At 42.8% G+C, this 18,761-nt stretch overlaps 2 protein-coding genes across 17 annotated transcripts in view; one reads left to right on the top strand and one right to left on the bottom strand.

Annotated features, from left to right (window-relative positions):
- The window catches only part of PISD (phosphatidylserine decarboxylase), a 27,409-nt gene extending 11,063 nt beyond the window's left edge, over positions 1–16,346 (top strand). For 2 of the 8 annotated variants that reach the window (XM_084538642.1, XM_084538643.1), the window contains exons 4-8: positions 10,128–10,364; positions 10,512–10,650; positions 11,550–11,696; positions 13,067–13,227; positions 13,545–16,346. In XM_084538642.1, the coding sequence (XP_084394768.1) occupies positions 10,128–10,364; positions 10,512–10,650; positions 11,550–11,696; positions 13,067–13,227; positions 13,545–13,769 (909 nt within the window). In that variant the 3' untranslated portion in view covers positions 13,770–16,346. Of the gene's footprint in view, positions 1–1,310; positions 1,437–1,952; positions 6,097–7,967; positions 8,134–10,127; positions 10,365–10,511; positions 10,651–11,549; positions 11,697–13,066; positions 13,228–13,544 lie in introns of those variants that run through there. The other 6 variants (XM_084538641.1, XR_014698706.1, XM_084538640.1 and 3 more) reach the window with 6 other exon arrangements.
- The window catches only part of SFI1 (SFI1 centrin binding protein), a 34,066-nt gene continuing 26,876 nt past the window's right edge, over positions 11,572–18,761 (bottom strand). For all 9 annotated transcript variants that reach the window (XM_084538621.1, XM_084538624.1, XM_084538623.1 and 6 more), the window contains 4 exons: positions 17,968–18,091; positions 17,184–17,286; positions 16,527–16,663; positions 11,572–11,710 (listed from right to left, as the gene is read on the bottom strand). In XM_084538621.1, coding sequence (XP_084394747.1) covers positions 16,556–16,663; positions 17,184–17,286; positions 17,968–18,091 — 335 coding nt within the window. In that variant the 3' untranslated portion in view covers positions 11,572–11,710; positions 16,527–16,555. The remainder of the gene's footprint in view (positions 11,711–16,526; positions 16,664–17,183; positions 17,287–17,967; positions 18,092–18,761) is intronic.

The raw sequence follows: 18,761 nt of genomic DNA on the forward strand, positions 1-18,761 counted from the left end.
ATCAGCTTTCATTTAATTAGATGAGGTAAAGCAGAGGGCTTGGAGGGAGACAGGTATCCATTTATCAGATGGAAGCTTATTGCTTCAAATCCTTGCTCTCACAGAACATTTCCTGTCCGGGATCTCCATGCATATAGCATGCCATACATATGCTAATTAAGGTCTCTTGCATATTTTCCCTTAGGCAGGGGGCAGTGTTGCTATAGGGTGGCTGAATTATTCAGGGAAACCTTGGCCAAAGAGTGAGTTAGGATGAACAGAGTGACCAGAGCTTCTTTCTGGAAAGATGAATTTCCTGTAGCTGTCCCTTGCTTTCATAGTTTGTTCTGGTCTGATAAAGTGACGTAAAATACTGGGTTTGTGGAAGGGTCTCTCTTGTTGGAATGACAGCACAAGCAAAAACACTGTCAACCTTTTACAGTTCGGTTCCCTTAGTGGCATCCGGTAAGTCAGATGACAGATAACACACATTAAAAATGGCTTGATACAGTGAGGAAGTGCTTGAGTATAGATTTAAGATCTTGATTCTCAAGGGTAATAAGAACCCAATTTTTCCTATTGATGTTAGAAACTCCTGGTAGTTGTGTAATGGGATATAGGATATTTTGGCAGTACAATACAGAAAGCGCTTTTCTTGGCCCAGAGGAGACATTCAGTGTGAAGTTGAAAGGTGTGTATCCAGATTAGGAAAGAACTAATAATGAAAAAAGACTTTTTCTCTTTTGTATCCAACTTGTTCTGTTTTGGAAGAGTGAAAGGCAATGGGTGGTGAGTTGTTTTCTTATTCTTCATTCTTCCCATGTTCTGATGTTTTAAATTGTATTTGAGAAAACATGTGATTACCAAGTATTTGTTGTAGAGCTGCCAGATGGCCATGATGAAGATGGGTAGAAACGTGAAAGGGGGGCGATATTTCAGCATCAGGAGGAGGGTGTGGTGGTGTGTGTGTGTTTTTTTTCTTTGCTCTCCGGAAAACTTAGCTGAGTAAAATTATGTTTTTCTATCCGACCGGTGGGATGGATTTTTGAATCCATGCCTGCCCTGTCTCACACGGCTTCCTGAGCATCCTGCTGGGATTACGGGACAAGTTCTGAGTGTTTCGGGAGCGCTCTGAGAGCAGTGCATCTCCTTGAAACCGCGTGTCGCCTTCAGGGGCGGCCCCAAGGAGGGAAGTGTTGGGGGGCCGGGTGCCGTGCCTTGCTCCCTGACACCGTGCCTTGTCCCGGGGCGGCCAGACGACGTCGTGGCCGCGTTCGGGGCCCCTCGGCTTTCTCTTCCTCTTCGTTTCTCCTGCCCTGGCTCCTCCTCCTCCTCCCGGGGCTGCGGGAAGGCGGCCGCTTCGGCGCGCCGCTGCCTGGGGGCGAGGCGGGGCCGTGCCGCTTCCTTAAGGCGGGGAGCGCCCAGCCCAGCCGAGCCGTGCTGAGCCGAGCCGGGAGGTAGGTGGGAGCCGGCCGGGAGAGCCGCCAGCCCGGGGCCGGCTTTGTTCGCGTGTCCGGAGCTGCCTCGGGAGGGCGGAGGGGCCGGGAGGAGGGCAGGCGGCTCGGCCCCGAGGTGCTGCTGCCGGGCCGGGCTGCGGGGGGCACGGGGCAGCCGCTCGGCGGTACGGAAGTTTGGGGGGCGGCGTTGCCAAGTCTGGAGCCCTTCGTGTGTAAGCCCGGAGGGGAGGAGGGACAAAGGCGCCCGGCTCGAGCCGGCTGCGAGGGCAGAGGCTCGGCGGCAGGTGGGGCCGGGGCCGGGGTTGGGGCTGGGAGCGGCTCCGGGGGGCTTCGGGACGCGGGGTGCGAGATGTCCCCGCGGAAAGGGGCGGCAGGGGGCCCGGCTGTGGCAGGCTTTGTGCTGCTGTGGTTTTTCATCTCGCTACAAAAGTAAATACCGCTTTTTTCCTGTTTCAGAGAAGAGCGCTTTGAGGCTATTTAACAGATTTTTTTTTTTTTTTTGCACGGCTTTAAGTTCAGAATAACAACAACAAAAACCAAGCCTGCCTTATAGCTTAGTATATCGCTCTTTTCCCCTTCCATTTATAGGATGTAACTAGAACTGCAGTGTAAAAAAAAAAAAAAAGTAGGAACAATCAAAAGCTTTTTCTTAATAAATTAAGAAATACTGAAAAGCCATTGGAAAGACATTTTTTAAAGCAGAGAATTTCAGAAGCGAAAGATGGGCAAAGCAGAGCAGGGTGCATCCCGTTACCCAGCACCTCCACGGAGCGCAGCACCCTTGGCCAACTCATCCCCAGGCAAACTGGAAGAAGTGAGCGCACTACTCAAAAATCACGTGGCTGGGGCGAGCTCGAAGCCTGCTTCTGGGCTCCCCCGGCAGCAGGAAAGCAGGCGGCTGTGTCACAGGCACAGAGTTCAGCGGCTCCCGGCTGGGTGTGCAGCACCTTGCGCTCCTCTCGCTGGGCTGAGTCCAGAGGAGCGGCTGGGAGCTGTGTCTGAAACTAAGCAGAGAGCTGGGGAAGGAGTGGAACCGTTAACAAACCCTGCTGTGTCACTGCGTACCTCTCCCTTGACAGCAAGACCTTGCTTTTGCTGGCAGTTAGGCAGAATGCAGCGCTGGGAGTGGCTTTGCAGTGAACTTGCTGGGATGTCCACAGTGCATTTTTTTAAACGGCAGTTCTGTTACCAAATGTAGAAAGTGTGACCAGAGGGCTCGAGCCCTCCGACGGGTGCATTCCAAGCCTAATGATTCATGCTTAGGATTCAAAACTGAGACCGCAGGTTTGAAGTACAGTTGCATGTTAATGTTCCTTGCAACTGCCTTTGCTTGCTGTTTATAAAAACTTGAGGGTAAGGCTTGAGGCAGTAATGAGAAGACAAGTAATTAAACAGGGTCACTAGATTTGATGCTTATTTGAGCTGACAGAGCACAATGGTGTTGCATAGCTGGCAGATTAGCAGTTCACTATTAGATAATAATTCTCCAGGGATTTGTACCTCATGGTCACCGCTTCTTTTATTTACTTAAGATGCATTCTGGATGAGTTCAGGCAGGTGAGAGAGCGTGGCACAGGTGTCCAAGCTCCTAGAAACCAGCAATCCTAAGATTCTTTTCCAAGCTAGTAACACAGGTTTTGTGGCATTGCCTGGATCCCATGAAGTCCAGCCGTTTTGAAGCTACTGTGTGAGCTCCTCTACCAGTTCTTGTTCCTTTCCCCGTGGAAAGCAGGTAAACTCAGGGTGTGTTTTTCATTTCAGCCTCCTCACACTGGAGGAATTGTAAATTGCTGCTGAGACAGCTGCAGTAAGAATGGCAACTTGCCATGTAAGTCAGCACTTAAGCAGGACTCTCAGATTTGCATCTCGGTGCATGTAATGAGGTCAGTAGAACAGAACGTAAGAGAAACATAGGTTGTCATACTCCTCTGAACTGAGTTTTTTGAATAAGTGGATGAAAAACCTTATAATGCCAATATTTGCCCCATCCTGGAGAGGAATCTCTTTTGAACCACACTGTGCTTGTTTTGATTTGAACTGAAGGGTGGTAGTCCCCATTGCACTGGGCAGGAGAACACTTCAGTGTCCGTTCATTTTTAGGGAGCAGATGAAATGTAGAACTTGTTCCACGCTTTCACAGAATCAGGCTTGCTCAATCTAGAATATAATTCCTTGAAAGCATTTGGGAGGATGAAACTGAACTTCTACTGAAAGAGCTCATGGATTTACCTCCCTAGTCCTTGAGAGAAAGCTATACAATGTAGGTAAGGTGGTTTTTGTGCTGTTGGCCTTCTGCAAAGCCATGCACAGCTAAAAGAGGCAGTTACGGGGGAGGTGGAAGGGGGAGCAGGGCACAGCCAGGACGCATGAGCTGCTTAGACAAGGGGCTGTCAGACAAGGGGCTGTCTGCCTGCTCCTGCCTGGCCTCACCAGTGCCAAACAAAATATCTCGCTTCACGGTTTTGTGAAGATTCATGCTCCGCATGAAAATTATTTTAGTCAGATCTTATGAAATGCCTTTTGAAAAAGCATTGTTGATTTTTCCTCTTCTTCTATTAATATTTTTTTATTGGTGGTTATTCCCAACATTCCTGTGCTCCTTGTTGCCTTTCTTTGAATTTTGATGGGGGATTTTGGGTAACTGCTCGCATCATTTTACTGTACGTATGGCTTTTTTTTGAGTGTAGGTGTTTTTCTGGTGCCAGACAGAGAAAGATTGAATAGTATTTTCAAAATGAAAACAAAAAAGCTGATGCAGGGCTTGGGGAGGAAGGAGTATGTTTTTGAGTACATTCAACTGATCTTAAATTTGCCATCTTCCAATTAACTGTTTTTGTTGTTGTTGTTGTTTATAAATGCAGTTGTTAAAATTCAGCTTGAACAACAGAATAAACACAGGCTTTGGAACTTCCTGTGATTTAGGATATGATGTAACTGTTTTCTTTTTGAAAACAAATACTTTCATACAGGCATTCCAGAGGTGTTTCTTGGGAATATCTGTAATATTTAGAGTTGAAGGCCAATCATAATACGTGATTTGTGTTGGAATATTTTCCTTTCAAGGCCTGGGTGGGAAGCCTTTAGCTAGTTATTTCTAGATTTTCATGCTGTCCCTCCCATTTCTCCTGCCTTATCCCTAATAAAATATATCCCTTTCCCTTACATCAGAGCACCAGTGTTCTTTTTGATCTACTCTCTAAGGCATACAGCTTTCACTGTGTTTAGAGAACTTTGGAAAGAAGGATATAACAATATATATATGTTTCTTTTTTTAACCCAGTCTTTAACAGGAAGAAAAAAAAAAGAGAGAGAAATTGATAGCCACTACAAAGTTAGCCTCTAAACTATTCTAGGTATTTGGTTTAATCTTGAGGTGAGACGTAGCTAGCTCACTTCCCCTTTCTAAACCAGGGGTCCTGTTTCAATCTGCTTTACCAGTCCAAATCCAGACAAGAGGAGGTGCAGATAGGTTTGAGATGCAGTCTGCAGGGTCAAAGAGGGAAATTTTTCTGCTTGTTCAGATTGCTGAGGTAGAAATACTGTAGCCCTTTGTCTTTATCAAACAAAACAAACAACGACAGCAACAAAATAACTTCCTTTCCACATGTTTTGCATTTTAGTTCTACCGGATGTAAAAACTGTGATGGTAAGACAGGCACATAAAAAACATGTTAACATTTCTTTCATAACTCATTCACAAGCTGGCCCTAGAGCTGGCTTATTTCATTCACTAAGTATCTGTCTGTTAGTAGAAGAATGTCCTTTACCTGTTCCCTAAGTGAGTCTTTTGAGATGGGAAGAGGTTCCAGGAGATGGATGTTGGTGTCTGGCACGAGTTCGTGAAATGGGAAGATGTTCCTTTCCTCTCTGTTTGCTTCCCAAGCCGGACATTAAGAGCAGGAAAGGATTTTTGGTGCCCAGTAGTCTGGAACTGCCTAAGCTGCAGCTGCTGCACTGCAGAATTGAAGCTGGGAATTATCTCCTCCTCTTCTCCGCCCCACTCCTCCTCCCAGCCTCAGATTCAGACTGGCTCTGGGGTTAGCTGTGTGAGGCCGGCTGGCTGCTCGTCTGACTGGTGCATCGGTGCTCAGCAGCCTGAGACTGCAGGGAGTTCTTCGGAGAACTGAGTTTCGATGGCGACCAGGACTAGGGAGAAACAAGGACTGCTTATATGGAGAGCTTGTTTTTGTCTTGTGCAGAGTCGTCTTTGTAGCGGGATGTTGAAATATGACACAATGCCTGTTTGTTTGCAATAGCTGCAAGCCTCGTAGCAGAGATTCAAGTGGGAAACAGAGGGAGACCAGCGGGGGAATTAGAAACTGTGACGTCGTGTCCTCCCTCCTGTGCCGGAGCAAGCAAAGAAAGGAGAGGTAGAGGAAAAAAGACTGAGCCTTGCAACCAACCATCACCTTGGCGATGTGTCAGTCAAACACCCTGCAGGGACCAGATCTGCATACAGGGAAATGGTGAGATGCTATAAAGCTTTATCTAACCCTCCGCCCTCGTGCTACAACCTCCACAAAGTTAAAATTCATGTCCGGAGGCTGCGTTCAGGGAACGGCGGCAGCAGCAGCTGTGCCGGGGACCAGCACTCACAACTGGACAGTCCAGGCCCGGCTGGCTCTGCCGGGGGTACACCAAATAGGAGAACTCGTTTCAGGTACTGTTCGGTGTTTTCTGCTTTGCGAGAATGGTGACTGAACGGAGAAACAAGGGGAGGGAGGACGGGAAGGTTTCTGGGCAGAAGGAGCGACAGCCATCTGCAAAGCTTTTGTTTGGCCTAATTACTATAAAGCTCCTTATGCATTGCATTGGCAGAGAAGGGCATGCTGTTACATGACAAGGGGAACGAGGAGAGGTTTTTTCTTTTCCTTTACCCTGTTCTCCATCAGTAGGAGAACAGAAAAAATAGCGAAGGGACTGCTCTGAAACCAGGCCAGGGCAGTGCGAAGCCTGAGGGCTCTGGAGCGAGCTGCCAGGATGCAGCTCTGCCGGGATTGGTCCAGGAGCGACTGCAGTGAAGGGGGGGAGAGCAGCGGCAGGGGGAGCGGCACCTCGGCGTGGTGCTGCCAACACGGGTCTGGCCCTGCCAGCCCTCGAGCAGACCGCGGGCTCACGGGTGGCGAGGACGGGAGGAAGAACATGAAGTGCCCCTTCCTATTCCCATGTTGAGTCAGCCCCACCTCCTGCTGAGAAAGCCGGCTTTACCTCTGCTGAGACAGCACTTCATCTCCTTAGGTGTTCATTGTTTTTGTTTTTTTTCCTTCTTGCATTGCGATGCGTAGGTAATTCTTTGTTTTTTACATATTAATTTTTGGGGGAGAAAAAAGTTGTGTTTGCTGCAGGGAGAATCCCTGAGCCAAAAGCACTATCTTGTATCCCAAAGTGGTGACAGTTGTACCTGGCTGTGTGGTTTTTTAATTCTGATTCAAGTTTTGAAAAGAATGTGTTGGCAAGAAAATTTCCCTTTTAGTTTCTCAGCAGACTTGAATATTTTGCCCTCAGGTAGGCAGTGGGGTCCTGGAGAGCCTCTCATGCAGATCTCCTACAAGGATCTGAACTGAGACACATGATTACCTCTGCTAATAAGAGGAACAGGTTTTTTTTTTTCCCCTTGGAGAGTTACAAGTTCAAATACTGCCTACAGCCATTTGTACAAAATGAGTTTGCTTTCAGTCAGGACATCCACATAAACAACTGCACTGATGTTTTTTTGTAATGAGGCAAAGGAATGATTGGGCTACAGAGACTAGATAATCTTGCAGCACTAGCAATATCAGCTTTGTTCCACATGTTCTGTGTTCAGCGCCAAGGGTACCCAGTAAAAGATTTAAGACCTGGAAAGATGTCTTTTGGAATCAGTTACTTAAGCATTGTATTAATTAACACAGGAGTGCCACTCCTGTTGTTTCCCAAGTAAGTGCTTGTTTCTTGAAGTCAGTTAATGGCCAACAGGTCCGTGTAAATTTGACTCCAGTATTTTTTGTGTTACAAAATACAACCTAAGATACAGTCCAGTCAAGATGTCTTCAACACAACGAACCCTCCGAGGGAAGTCGATTGCTTAGATTTCAAGGACTTCTTTAATCAGAGTATCTGCTCGTTCCTTAATGTTGCTCATCCATAAAGTTCTGGGATTTAATGTCCCAGCATCACAAGAGTCCTGGCTTTCAGGGTACTGTTTGCTGTCCGCTTCGACTATCTAAGATCCAGAACAGTCAGAAGCAACATTTTCTGCGGATGTAATCTGACATTTTGGAAGAAAAACCTTTGCTCTCTGTTATTTGCATTGTAAACTATCGTGTTGTGTTGTTAGTTGGATGAAGGATATTGTTGGTTGGGTTTGTTTTTGAGGTAAGCCGGTTTTCTATTTTGGGAAGGGGAAGAACTTGCCAAAATAAAGGAGTAAGGACTTGCAGAATTGATCTTCACTTAAGGATGAGCAGGATTAAATCATCCCCAGCTATCAGAAGCTGGCAGTTCTGAGGCTGAGATGGCTGACCCTCTTATGTTGTGTATGTAATCTTTCAGGTTGCAATTTCCCCAGCTGGCCCTGAGGCGAAGGTTGGGCCAGCTAAGCTGTATGTCTAGGCCTGCTCTGAAACTCCGTTCTTGGCCTCTGACTATTCTCTATTACCTTCTGCCTTTCGGTGCTCTTAAGCCCTTGACCAGAGTGGGATGGAGGCCTGTGAGCAGGGTAAGTGTGAGCAGATCTCTTCTGCTTCATGTATGTTAGCTGTATGATACTGAAAGGCACTGGCAGCAGCTGGGTGGAAAGATATTTAATATAGAACAGGCTGATGATCACTAGCATGAAAGCAGAGAGGTGCAATTCACGTTTCCCTTTATTTTTTACTGTTTATAATTGTTATGTCTAATTGCTTCACGGATAAGTAATTTTTTGGTAGTGGAGAATTTTTATTCTCTAATGGCCAAGGTTTACCCTGAAAAAATTACAGAAATGTTTTAGTTTATTCAGTCACCTCAAACTGTCAGGGCTAAGATAAGACAGACCAAACCGCTTGTCCAGTTCCCTTTCCTGGCCACACTGAAATGGTCTCTTGCCTCTTTTGTAAAGAGAGGGTTTGTTCCTCAAGTTCTTCAAGCATTCAGTCCAGCCTGTCCAAATGATAGATTAATACAAATCTCCGCTCTGACACTATTGCGTAGTGTGTAGGAAATTGTGTGAGTGGATATTCTCTTTAACTATCATATGATTGCAGAATGCAACAACCACATTAACGTTTTGATTGAAAACTGTAACAGAATCACAGTTCTCAAGATTATTTCCTTTAAGTAGCTGTTCTGTTTGATCCCGCCAACTTGAAAACCAGATGCTTTTCAAGAGGAGGGCTACTAGGAAATATTGACAGTTTTTGTGACATTACAATTGTACCTGTATATTCTCAGTGTTTTTGTGGAAAACTGTGCAAAACTGATTTTAGAAATTAACACTGTATGTGGCACGTCAAATAAAATGGCAAAGCATTTTTTCTTCAGTACTTCCGATTATAACCAAAGGCACTGTTGATTTAGAAGTTTTTATCTGAATTAAGATTAGGTTGATCATTTCTTCCTGAAATATCACTGTATTTTAATGCAGGATGGTGATTTCTGAGTAAAATCTTAATTCACTGTGTTTGATAGGATGGACGAGCTTTCAGGCAGCATGCGCTTGTTTGTGTTTATGGCTATATTCTGCAAGACCTAACAATGAAGGATATGATTAACACTGAAAATAAATGATGAGCCTTGCTAAGGAAAAAAGAGAAACATATATAAAGAGCTTGGAAGTTAAATGTAGCTGAATTGTACTAGATTCAGCAGATTACTACTTATTCAGAACTGATCGCCGAAGGTTCAGTTCCACTGCTGCCTCCCACGTGATCATGCAAGCTTTTGGGCTGATGCTAAGTACCACAGACCTCAGAAATGCTACCTGCTGGAATTACCAACAGGAAAAAGCTGTCCTCTGTCCAATTACATCAGTATTATATATAACTCTTACCAACATTGTTTCATTTGTTTATTCTCGTTACTAAAACATATGCTTTGATTTAAGTCCAAAGGGAAGCAAATTTTTGCTGGAATAAACTTTATTCTTGCAATTAGCAAGTCCCATTGTTGCAAAAGAATGAGTAAGGCTGGCAAAAGTTTATATCAGGTTAGGAGCATACACATGGGTTGGGTATTTTTCTTCAATTATACAAGTATCATTAGAGATACTGGGTTGCAGAAAATACCTTCGTTAGTAGATATATCTGAGAATTGTGTTATCAAATACTGAAAAATTATTTTTCTCTCAGTTTTCATTTTGTGGTTCACAGAGGAATATTGGTAATGTTATGCTCTTCTGATAAGTATTCTACTAGCACATGTATTTTTCTGTAAGCCTCACATTGGGCAGTCTCCAGTAATTTGAATCACAAGCTTCTGCCTGCTAGGGAATAAAATTTCTGGCTTCAACGTAAGGTTATAGTAAATTTTATCCTATCCCTTATTTGCTCTCATCACAGTGCAGGGAGTGAGGATGTAAGTGCGATGTTGATTTTTTGCTGACTTAAAAGCTACTTCACGTGTGCTAAGGAAGTGTTTAGCAGAACAGCTTGATCCTTTTTGTTTTATGTGAAGAAGTGAGAGAAAACCATCAATGGGAAGAACTGAAGGACATCCTGTTAATTCTTTCTTCAGGTTGCTCTGTACAAATCGGTACCAACTCGACTGCTCTCACGAGCATGGGGTCGCCTGAACCAGGTGGAGCTGCCTACATGGCTTCGGAAGCCTGTTTACAGCCTGTACATTTGGACATTCGGAGTGAACATGAAGGAGGCAGCTGTTGAAGATCTGCATCACTATAGAAACCTCAGTGAATTCTTTCGCAGGAAGCTGAAACCACAAGCACGGCCAGTCTGCTGTTTGCACAGTGTGGTGAGTGAAGGGAAATGAAGGCTTAACACTACGCTACCAGCTTCCCTGCTTCCACCAGAGAAACATGTCTGCCTGCTCTGATGGATGGAAGGATGAGGAATGCATGAATTCCTAATGCATTTCATTTTTTTTTCTTCTTTTCTGTAGATCAGTCCCTCTGATGGAAAGATCCTTAACTTTGGACAAGTAAAGAACTGTGAAGTGGAGCAAGTAAAAGGGGTTACTTATTCACTGGAATCTTTCTTGGGACCTCGCATCAGCACAGAGGACTTGCATTTTAGGGAGGGTAAGGTTTGATCAGTTGCACCTGTTCTGCTCAGTCTATTACAGTGTTCTCAGAGATGAAGAAAAAATACTTTTCCCCCCCCCTCACATTTCCTGGAACAAAAGCAGTTCTCATTTTTGTTCTATTTGGGGATAAACATGTCACTGTTACAGTTCTGTTTGTGCATGGGTAGCATTATACTGTCTGTTTTGTTCTGATTCATCCAGTTAGACTGCTTAGTTACTTTGTATCTGGTTATATTAACAATTACAACTGATTCCAAGGTCTGCCACTGTAACAATGCTACAGCTTTCCTGCTAACAGACTGAAATGTGCCTGAGCACCTGGTTAGCAAAGATCATACAAGCTGTTCTGTAACACGTTTTGTGCACGAGCACTATACTCCATTGACTTGTGTTGTCACCACTTCTGCTGCATCTTGAGCAAGGCTCAAGGCTTTGAGCTTTGATGAGAGAAACATATTTTGCTAAACTGGAGGGGGGAATAGAAAGAACAGGTTCTGCAAACAGTTATTTTCAACATGAGCACAAATGCAACTACTTTGTTTAATAAACCTATGACCTTTTCACAAATTCTGTTCTCAAAAGGGTAGCTTTAAGAAAAATTTGGTGTTAAGTGGATTTCAGTTTCTGCTGCTCTATTTAGGGAAAAGTAAACTCCAAACCAAATGAATATCCAAAATGATTGAAAGAGTACAGGCTTCCTTTGTTTTAAAGAGAAAAGAATACTTTGAAATAATGGATTCCTGGGCTTAAGGGTATCTTTTTCTAGTCTTACTGAACTATGTAGACAGCTTTTAGTCGTGTTATTAGCACAGTTTCTAATATAGAGTGCTCAGCTATGGTAAATAATGGCCATAGAGTATCTTTAACCCCATTTTTTCTATGGTTTCTTTGCAGCCTCACCTGGTAACTCCTTTCAGCAACAGCTAGTCACAAAGGAGGGGAACGAGCTCTATCATTGTGTAATCTACCTTGCACCAGGGGACTACCACTGCTTCCACTCGCCCACTGACTGGAAGGTGTCACACCGACGTCATTTTCCAGGTTGGTTTCTGTTCCTAGAAAATAAAGGGATGGAAGTAATGCTGTAGGCCACTGCTGAATGAGACCTGCTAGCAGAACACTTGTACCTAATGGATAATGGGAGCATAGTGATTTGTCATATGTGTTTATGAATAGGTAATATAGTTTAACAGAACAAATCACATGTGAATGGTGAAAGAAGTAATATTCTATTCAGGCTGTCCTACTTCCTTCAAATAATTGTCGATGGAGGCTGACCTGACTTGTTCCCAGAAAAAAGAAAAAAAAAGTTCAGTTTGCATCTGAAATATAGTTCTGCAAGTTAGAGTAAACAGTAGCCTTAAATATGACCTCTATTCCTGAGCTTTGAAAATCTTTCTGTAATAACTTTTATTTTTCAACTGATTGATGTTAATAGTATTTCCTGGTCAGTTCTAGGTAGCTAAAAGGCTTTCTTCTGCAGTTTTAGTAACTACTTTTGTGCAGTTACCAAAGAGAACTGGAAGGGCCTGCTCTCAGGCACTGGATAGTTAACCAGTGAAAACACATTCCTAAGCTGTAAGAAGTCATTTGGCTTCATTTTAGTAGCCTGTAACCTTTAATGTGACATGTTAGATGTATCTTAAGTGGTTACTTGAAGGCTTCTTTCAATTCTGCCTGTTAGGGCTGAGACTACGGACTAGTTCTTAAGGTCCTGACTCTGATCTCTCTTTATCAGATGACAATTAGCAGTAGTCATTATTTGTGAATAGCTGAAACTGAGATGAAGTTGGCTAGATCTCTGGTAGAGGAATAACATCAGATACTGAGTCCCTTCACCTCCTTTTGGTAACAGAGAAGTAGGTATGCCTGATGCGGGAATAAGCCTCAACAATGGCAGGTATTTTGAAAGGGACTCTTGAGTGCAGCTTTTGCTCCTTACTTTAAAGGCAGGCCTTCACTGTTTGGAAACAGTCAAAGTGAAAGCTGTAGAAGGGAATAAGTGAAAGCCAGGGAGCAGAGGGAACAGGTCAGCCTGAAAAGAACAGTTTCTGGTTATGAAAATTTAAACCCTTTTTTCTCTAATAGGGAAAACTGTCAGTAGTGCTCCAGATTGTATTCGAGCCCTGTAGCAAAGGATAAGAATGGTCTTTGGTTTCCTAGTGACTTTGCTAGGAGAAATATAAAATCATATGAGCCATTCCTGAGCAATGTTGATCTTTCTGCAACCCTTTTATTTTCACTATAGCCTTGTTTTTTAATTGCTGTACCTGAATTTCTCTCTTCCCACAAATACGTGACAGAATTGCTTACTGGATCATCTACAGTTATACTGAAAATACCATTCAGATAACATTACAATACTGCTACAAGACAGACAATTGAGTTTGAATGTTTTCTTGCTATTGTAGGCTCTCTGATGTCTGTGAATCCTGGAGTTGCTCGCTGGATCAAGGAACTGTTCTGCCACAATGAACGGGTTGTCCTTACGGGTGACTGGAAACATGGCTTCTTCTCTTTAACGGCTGTAGGGGCAACAAATGTGGGCTCTATCCGCATCTACTTTGACCAGGTGAGTAAAACAATAGTAGACAGCTTTCTGGTTTTGATGTTTGAGGTTTGTGAAGCAGAATGGAAAAATAATAATCTTGTGAGCCTGAAATTAAGATGTTTCACAGCCGTTGATGTTCCATGCTGATGATATGTTTTAAGATTGATTCTCAGGGAATCACGTGCAGTATCAACTTTTTTTTTTTTAATATTACTATTGCACTTTTTGAATGGTAAGGTCCTGCACTGAAAATGCCTGGATAACCAGAATCTGCAGTTGTGCTGATGAATATAGAGTACTGAAATCCTCAACTAACAGTTCCTTCCTTGTCTGTACAGGATCTGCATACCAACAGTCCCTTTTATTCAAAAGGTTCCTACAATGACTTCAGCTTCGTATCCAACAACAACAAGGAGGGAATACCCATGAGGAAAGGAGAACATTTAGGGGAATTTAATCTAGGTTCTACTATTGTACTCATCTTTGAGGCACCTAAGGACTTCAAATTCCACCTCAAAGCTGGACAGAAAATCCGCTTTGGAGAAGCCCTCGGCTCTCTATAGAAACTCTCGCAGCAAGAAGGTTTTATATACAAAGGGACTTTTATCACATCACAGAGTTTCACTTAACAAGTGTATATCACTCAGCAGGACCTGGGTGAGGAAAATGGAAGATGTCATTGCTATGTTCAACTTTGAGAGTATTTGGCCTATATTTACCTATCGCTGCTGAATGCAGAAAGAGAATTGAATGAACATGTATGTATCAGGTACAGCTGCCTTTAAAGATCTTGACTATGGAGGTTTCTGTCCTACCCTGTGCCTGTAGTCTGATGTTCTCCCCCTCAACGTGCCACAGGATATCTATGTTCACAGAGCTTAAAACTCCCTTTTTAGCCTTCCTAGACCATGCAGGTGCAATGGGGAAGGGTAGAAGTAGAGATTAGGTTTATTTAAAGGGACATAAAGAAGTTGAGTCAGACCTTAGATCTGCTGTATTTCTTTTTCAGACCTTGAGTAACAAATATATTCTCATCTTTATTCTAAACCACTTCTCTGAAGTCCTTGTATAAAACACATGGAGAGCCATTAACTAGTCCAGTTAAATGGACTATTACGGCTTCACAGTCCAAACTAAGCAAAATGCACAGACTGCATCAGAAAAGTAAGTTATACATCCAATTTATTTCCTAACATTAAACAACTTTAATTCTTTTACTTAACAACATCCCTTGAAAAATGGACTTTGCACTGCATTTTAAACCTGGAACCACTGTGTCTACATTCCATACAATGAAACTGGTGATAGTGGATTTTTTTTAATATTAGCAGACAGGTCCATATGTCCTGTTCCTAATCCATGCTTTTATTTTGCTATTCCAGGCCTTAAAGATCTTGTTTTTATTTAAGAGAGAGCTCACCTCTTGAATTAAGGGTTGGAAGACACAGAGGATGTTTCTCATGTGATGCTGTGTATCTTCAGTGTTGCTTTGTCATTAAATTATTGAAGAATAGTTCCTCTATTTATAGGGCAGTTTCAGATACTTCAGGACCAATTTTAACGCATGGAGTGCAATACCATATGTACTGACAGTACATTAAAAAGAGCAGCTCTTGGAAGCAATCTCAGGTTGCCTCCCAGGTGCCAACTTGGCCATCCTATAATGCACTGGCACATATTTTGTCTTATCTAAAATATAAAAAGCCACACCTGCTCTGACTTCTGCCCTCAGACTAATTTTGCTAGGACTGTGCAGGGGCCTGAAAGCTTTATGCTGGAGCTTCATCCTACAGCAGAACTTCAGAGACTCATGGTAACTTAACATCAAGAAGAGTTAACAAAACACCTTGGATCTCTTGAGCATGGCACCAAAAGCCCTGACTCTGGTGCCAAAGTAAAGAAGAACTCTGTTTTAAAGCAATGTATCAATTATTTTTAGAAAATAAACTGTTTCAAGTCCAGCCGCTCAAACATTTTGAGTTGACATTGCTGTCCAGCGCTTGTGGGAGTGGACATGCTTATAAAACTTGCCTTTTTGATCTCTGAAAGATTTCTCATACTACTTTCTTGCTTGAGCCTTGGGTGTTTTTTCTGCTACTTCAAGGAGATAGTAGGCTTTGATCAGCTGTGACTTCTTTAAGAAAAAACTTACCTTCTTTGTATGCACTGCAGAAAATAGAATATAATTTTATTGTACAAATGTCCAGTTTGCCAAGTCCTGTATGCTTAGCTTGTCATCAGGAATGAAAGGATGATGAACTGTATGTAGCAACGTAGTCCAGCCATGACTCTAAGATGATGGTGGCTGTTCAGGTGACAAGCAGGAGAAAATTCATTTGGCTCTGAGAGTCAATGTTTCCTCACTTAACATGGGGAGGAGTTTGAAAGCTTGAAGTGGCTGTTTGCCACCTATCTTATTAAAATTCTTGGCAGTAGCAAGTTTACTCCTGCAGCAGTATATTAACAGATACAGGTTTCTAGGATCGTGCACTTTTAAACCACCGAGAGTAAGAAATACTAAGGCAAACATCAGCCACAGAGGATTCAACTGTGACTAGCCTCAACTTCAAAGACATGTTTATAGCAGACAACAACTTAGTTCCAGTGGATGAGAGAAGAGATAATCTCTTCTCCCTTCTCCACTGGGGCCTATGGCATCCAGATGTAGCCAAAGCAACTTTAAGCTTTAATTTCTTGCTACTCAGCATCATCTGCAGGATCTGAAGGTTACTGTTACTCAGTAATGGAGGATGTATTAAAACAAACATCTGATAACCTAAGTCTAAGAAGTGGGAGAGGATTCAGCAATGCAAGTAGCTGGTTTTGTGAAGGTCTTAATACTGTGCAGAGCTAGCTGATTAACAAACATTACTTGTGCAGTGGTCAGCAATTGCTCTGGAGCTGGAAGCAAAGTTCATAGAGGGTACTGATAATGCTGTGAATTTCTCCTGCATGGAGAATCCATTGAATTCTTCAACTGTATCAGTAGCACGGTATTTTTGTATGTCAAAGTGTATGACTTAATGACATTAACTCATTTAATTGCAAACATTTTGAAATAAAGAGTCTTATCTGTGTTGCTTATCTTTCTGAAATGTCAGGGTAACCTAAACTAGGTATTGTGAGTGCAGCATGAGGTATGTTTAGCTTCTGATTTGTTTGTTTTGTTTTTTTTTAAACCAGCTATGGTCAAAATAAAACAAGCAACAGTATTTAAATGAATTTATAAAATAAAAATACCATAAGTGGATTAAGAGAATGTATACATCTCTTCCATACCCCCCTGCTATGAAAGGGGCAAGAACTGAAGACATTCCTACCCATCAGCTGGAAGATTGGTTCACGTGAATTACATATCCAGGGCAATCTGAATGTCATGCAGGCGGGCAACCATGTTCTGCACATGACGTCTCTCTTCTTGTTGTGCTTTGGTTAGAGTGTTGATCCTCAACTCCAACTGAATGTAAAGAAAACTGCATAAGGTGTTTGTACAAGATACTGTTTAGTCTCTTTGACTGAGGAAGCCTTTGTTATCCTTATTAAAAACCACCAAGTAACAGGATTGCATCACTCATAACCAGTTAAGTACAGTCACTTTAGAGGTCTAAGTACAGTACACACACAGACAGCTGTATGAACTTGGGACCTGACAGCAGTATGGATGCAGTGTACTTTTGTTACATTGATATGAGAGTCCACAGAAAGGTTTAAGACTAATTAATTAAGCTGTCTATGTAGCTTGAAGCAAATCTTACATCTACTGGAGCTGCAGCTACATATCTGAACAAGTAGGAAGATATATCTACACAGCAGCCTTTGTTCCACTTGACAGCCCACTTCTGATTACAAGTTTCTCTTCTCTTGATTTTGCTAATACCTTACTGCTGATTTCCCACAACTACCACCACAGTTCAGGCTAAGCACATAGCATAGTCATAGTCACTTAAGTAACTTGAATTTGTTTGCTGTTTACCCACCTGATCCAATTCTTCCCGAACTTTTTTTACACTTTCTTGGTCCTCTAGTTGTGTACTCATTTCTAGCCACTTATATAGAATCCGTGCCTGCTGCTGACAGGACCTGATAAGAGGGATTAGAAGGATTCGTATCCCAATTAGGAGCTCAAGTGTAAGCGTAAGCCAACTTAGACATGCTACTAATGCTTGCAATAAGACACTTTTTTTTTGTTTGTTTCAAACCAGTGAGTCAAGTCTAAAAAGGGAAAAGGATGCTGAAAGGTGTAAAAATCTGTATGAAAGCCCTTGTCTTCACATCCTACTCTTGACAGTTAAAACCCTTCAAGCCCCATTCTCTTCCAACCATTTTTGTAAATTTTTTGTTCTACTGGAGAAGTAATCTGTTATCAAACCGTAGCCACATTTTTTTTATTATTATTTTTTTGGAACTGACAGTTTAAAAAGCTAAGTCTTCACACCTCATGGTAAGAGAGCTGAAGGTAAATTTCACCTGCTCTGCCAAATTCATTTGCATTGCCTTCAGACTATGCCCAGTGACACTCCTGTCAAGGTTTCTCCAGTAGCTGCCAAAGGTATGATTAAACCAGTTGCTGCTTACACAAGTTCTGCATGTACCCTCTCTCTCACCTGGAGTGAACTATTAAAAGGACAGAATTCTTCTCCATTTAATTCACAGTTCTGCTGTGAAAAAGAACGGTTTTCAAAGTACAAAGAATTCACACAAAAGTGCAATATAGTGTGGACAGCATGAAGAAAGGCTGGCTATAGGGACTTTGTAACATACTTGAGTTCTTGCTTCCTGCTGAAGTAGTACTGCATTTGCTGTTGAATGTGTCGGAGCTCTGCTTCCAGCTTTCTCTGGAATGTTTCTTCTTTGGTACTGTGCTCCCTCCTTTCTTCCCATTCAGCTGAACAGAAGATGAAAAGCACAAGCAAGGAAAGTAAACTTACTCTGTTTCTTATCAGGGAGTCAGGTTAGTAGGCAGGAAACATGGAACCCTCTTGATTTTTTTCCCATTCTGTCACCACGTGGTACCTACCTGTTCACACAATAGATCAGGTATAGTGAGAGAGCAGGTGTCCTGACAGCATTGCAGGTTTTCAAGACCAGTTTAAACACACCCAAGATGAGAAATGCTCTAGTCAATGGTTTAGACTGCAAATGCTGTTTACAATTTAGTGTTTCACATCTGCTCTATAAGTCTGGCCTCATGAAAAACTTTAATGCCCTTTGCATCCTGAAAGATGCTGCATAAAGGGATGCTTAGACATCATCCACCCCCTGTAAGTTTTCCCAGCAATTACAGCAATGAGTTAATTTTTCCCTCCCCAAGAGAGTTCAGCTCCATATTCTTGCCATGTGTACATGAATGCCCCAGCACTAGAGCATACCATTGTTAAAATCCTGACCCCTACTAGTTCCCATCCCTCAATCCCCAAAACAGGGCTTTAGTCTCCTGCATCAATAGGGTCCACACAACCGTATTGCCAATCCAAATCCAAAATAAATGACTGATTCTTCACCTCCTGATGTAAGCATACAAGAATCCCTTGTCTCCCCTGTGCTTTGGGGAGGTG

Source organism: Aythya ferina (assembly GCF_964211825.1).
Source record: "Aythya ferina genome assembly, chromosome: 17".
Classification (NCBI taxonomy): domain Eukaryota; kingdom Metazoa; phylum Chordata; class Aves; order Anseriformes; family Anatidae; genus Aythya; species Aythya ferina.